General features: G+C 40.4%; 1 protein-coding gene across 2 annotated transcripts in view; it reads left to right on the top strand.

Annotated features, from left to right (window-relative positions):
* The window catches only part of FAF1 (Fas (TNFRSF6) associated factor 1), a 535,277-nt gene that overhangs the window by 179 nt on the left and 530,798 nt on the right, over positions 1–4,300 (top strand). Inside the window, exon 2 of one of the 2 annotated variants that reach the window (XM_011926246.1) lies at positions 61–147. In XM_011926246.1, coding sequence (XP_011781636.1) covers positions 103–147 — 45 coding nt within the window. In that variant the 5' untranslated portion in view covers positions 61–102. Of the gene's footprint in view, positions 148–4,300 lie in introns of both variants that reach the window. The other variant, XM_011926245.1, reaches the window with a different exon arrangement.

Here is a 4,300-nt window from a genome sequence, read left to right as displayed (position 1 = left end):
GGCGCCCGGCGGCGGCGGCGGCGGCGGCGACGGTCGCAGGAGGTACCGTCTCCCTCCCAGGTGCGCGCTTCGCTCCCGGAGCCGTGGAACTCGGCGGCCGCCATGGCGTCCAACATGGACCGGGAGATGATCCTGGCGGATTTTCAGGTGAAGTGTCTGGCCCTCTTCCCCTCCCACCTCCAACCTCGTGGGTTTCCGGTGCCACAAGGGAGTCTTCTTCCCAGCGTTTGAACGCTGCAGTGGTGTGTGGTTTAGGCTTTTATACGGTGCGTGGCGTGTGTGTGTGTGTGTGTGGCGAGCTATGGAAAAGCGTATAATTTATATGCTATCATGAGTGTGTAGAATGTGTTAAGTACGGGTTGAATGGGGTTGGAGGTATTAATGACTTTTGGGTTACTATGTGTGTGGAATGTGTAGTGTTTCCTGTATGGTGTAGGGGAACGTGTAGAATTTTTGTTTTAATTGGTGTGGGACCATTAAGCATGGGATGTTTTGGGTTCTACGGGGAGAGATGTATGGAGTGTGAGCGTGGAGCGTGTGGTGTTATGGGCGTGGTATATTTATATTGTATTAAGGGAAGAGTAAAAAAGCAGAATGATGAGATGGCGAGGGTAATAGCAATGGGGTACTGAGGTCCTTTTCAAAGAGGAGTAAACATTTGAGACTTTGCCTTATTGGAATCTTTGGAGGGTAAGAAGATAACGAAGAGACAGATAAGACTGTATATTCCAGAGTATCTCTGCAATGAATTCACAAGCTTAATAAATTACCTCTTCATATTTGCGGATTCCCCTCCTCTACAGACTTGAATTGCTTGGTTGGTGTCCTTTCTCCAGGAATACTTTAAAGGATAAGTAAAGGCTGTTCTCTTAATAAACCCAGCTGTAGTGCCACTGACATGTAAGTATCTTAGGGAGGCCCTTTGAAAGTAGAACTGTATGCATTGTGAAAGACTTGGAGCTAGAACTAATGTCCTGTGAGCGCTACCTTTGCCTTTTGATGTTTGGTGAAGAAATTATTTTAGTGAGATATTTTTAGCCATTTTGGCATCAATTTAGAAGCTACTGTCAAGTATAGGCAGACTTTTCCCTCTTTAACACTCATCATTGCACAGGGTCTAACACTAGCATAGTAGGCAGTATTTTTCCTTACTGAAATTTTGTTGGGCTGTTCTCTCTCTCCCTCTGTTGTATTAAGTTCCTTATTTTTTTAAAATTAATTAATTTTTTTTGAGACGGAGTCTCGCTCAGGCTGGAGTGCAGTGGCGTGATCTCTGCTCGTTGCAAGCTCTGCCTCCCGGGTTCACACCATTCTCCTGCCTCAGCCTCATGGGTAGCTGGGACTACAGGCGCCTGCCAACACACCCGGCTAATTTTTTGTATTTTTAGTAGAGACCGGGTTTCACCCTGTTAGCCAGGATGGTCTCCATCTCCTGACCCGTGATCTGCCCGCCTCAGCCTCCCAAACTGCTGGGATTACAGGCGTGAGCCACTGCGCCCGGCCCTTATTTTTACAAATTAACGTTCAGATAACCATTTTCAGAGTTTGCTATTTTGGTTACCCAGTGGAATCTGATATACAGGTATTAGGAATATGCATATATCTACACTTTTATTAAACCGTAACCTCTGAACTAATAAAGGAGGATCCTTAAAATAAAAGTTGACCATAAGATTTTGATGTTTTGTAGGTTTAGGATTAGCCTCAGGCTTTTTGCCTGCCTAAATTTAAAAAATTTTTTCAATTAATTAGATTTTTTAGAGATGGGCCTCGCCATGTTGCCCAGGCTGGTCTTGAACTCCTGGGCTCAAGTGACCTACCTGCCTCAGCCTCTGAAAGTGCTGGGATTACAGGTTTAAGCTGCCACACCCAGCCCTGCCTAAATTTTTCATCATTGTCTTTTTGTTTTGTTTTTGTTCTCCAGTTCTTTTATCTAATGTGGAATGCACTGTTTGAAAAAGGACTCTATATTTCTAGGTGTAGTTTTACCGTGTTAAAAAATTGTCTTCTGATTTCCCTTTATAAGGTAATTATAACTTTGTTTTGATTTTGCCTTTTTATCTCTAATAACTTGCATCTGCTTTCTATTTTTTGTGTGTGACAATTATTATGCTTAACTGTTAACCTTATATTGGCTAAAGGACAGGAAATTTAGGCTTCTTGTACTCAGGCAAAGCAAGATTTTCCAGGGATTTTGGTTTGGAAATGAAAATGATAATTTTGATCACATTAATAAGATGGGGATAAGTTTTTCTCTTCAGACCAATGGTAATGCTATACACAATTGTTTAAAAATGGGGAAAATGGAATAGCATGTGCAGTGAACAATTGTTTGCCTAATAATTTTATGTTGTCAAATAGGTAAAACAATGTTATTGATAGAAGAAAAAATTATTTGGAAAACTACACACATTAAACACATTAGCCATTTGTGTGTTTAGGAACCTGGAGTCCTCTTACAAATGATGGTCTTAGTAAAAAATGATTTTTCTTCCTGTTTTTCATATTATTTAAATTTTTATAGGATTAACTTAAAAGTGAACATTTATTCAGTTATAAGAAAACCAGGTAATTTATTTATTTACTTACTTATTTTTTCTGAGACAGAGTTTCACTCTTGTTGCCCAGGCTGGAGTGCAATGGCATGATGTCGGCTCACTGCAACCTCTGCCTCCCGGGTTCAAGTGATTCTCCTGCCTCAGCCTCCTGAGTAGCTGGGATTACAGGCATGCACCACCATGCTCAACTAATTTTGTATTTTTAGTGGAGATGGGGTTTCTCCATGTTGGTCAGGGTGGTCTCAAACTCCTGACCTCAGGTGATCCACCTGCCTAGGCCTCCCAAAGTGCTGGGATTACAGGCATGAGCCACCACACCTGGCCTCAAGTAATTTATTTTAAGGATTGCAGCTTAAGACTTGGCATATGGATACTTGGATGACACTGGTTTCTTCTGTAACTGGGCAAATAAATTTCCTCACCAAAAGGAATATGGGTAAAATTACATGTTTATATCATATGATTGTGAGACTCAGTAATAGTTTGAGAGCTCAGTATTGTCTTTGTAGAAAAGACATAATTTCCAAATTTGATTAAAATTCAAAAATGAATCACATTTTGATCATTGCTAGATAGTGTGTCTAAATGTGGAAAAACCTTTGAGAAGGATTTTTGTGTGTGTTTTTTTGACTATTTCAAGTCAATAGAGAAAAGAATTCTGTTGAAATCAGTGAAGTGGTGATAAGTAGTGGGTGGAATATTACAGCTCAGACTTAATGGGATAGATTTGGAATATTATAGATGGGTGAATTTATTCCAAAGCAAATATTACTCCAAATTGTCCTCTAAGAAAATCCTCCCCCAATCTGTTAATGAAAAAAAAAATAATTGTGGTACAATCTTTATAAAATTTACCATTTTAGCCATTTTAAAGTCTACAGTTCAGTGGCATTAAGTACATTCATTTTGCTTTGCTACTATCACCACCATCCATCTCCAGAAAGCTTTTCGTCTTGCAAATCTGTTACCATACTTATTTAACAATAAGTCCTTGTATCCCTCTCTCCTCAGCCCCTGGCAACCACCATCCTACTTTCTATCTCTGAATTCCACTATTCTATTAATAGGTACCTCATATAAGTGGAACATACAGTATTTGCCCTTTTTCGTGACTGGCTTATTTCACTTAGCATAATGTGCCCAAGATTCATACGTGTTAGCATGCATCAGGATTTTATTTCTTTTAAAGGCTGAATAATGTTCCATTGTGTGTATATACCATGTTTTGCTTATTCTTTCACCTTCCATGGACATTTAGGTTGTTTCTACCTTGTAGTTTTGTGAATCATGCTGCTATAAACATTGGTGTACAGATTTATGTTCCAGCTTCTGCTTTCAATTCTTTTGCATGTATACCCAGAAGTTAAATTGCTGGACCACATAGTCATTCTATTTTTAATTTTTTGAGGAACTGTCATATTGTTTTCTATAGTGGCTGCACCACCAAAATTTTGAATGGAGAGAATGTCAGCATCCTATTTAATAAATTATTTTAAAAATAAGATTTAGAGCTGGGCACGGTGGCTCACGCCTGTATCCCAGCACTTTGGGAGGCCAAGGTGGGCGGATCATGAGGTCAGGAGATCGAGACCATCCTGGCTAACATGATAAAATCCCATCTCTACTAAAAACACAAAAAATTAGCCGGGCATGGTGGCGGGTGCGTGTAGTCCCAGCTACTCAGGAGGCTGAGGCGGGAGAATGGTGTGAACCCGGGAGGCGGAGCTTGCAGTGAGCTTAGA

The sequence above is a fragment of the Colobus angolensis genome, unplaced genomic scaffold (assembly GCF_000951035.1).
Source record: "Colobus angolensis palliatus isolate OR3802 unplaced genomic scaffold, Cang.pa_1.0 Scaffold68, whole genome shotgun sequence".
Classification (NCBI taxonomy): domain Eukaryota; kingdom Metazoa; phylum Chordata; class Mammalia; order Primates; family Cercopithecidae; genus Colobus; species Colobus angolensis.
The sequence above is the reverse complement of the archived record's forward strand: the minus strand, read 5'-3'. Positions and strand labels throughout refer to the sequence as shown.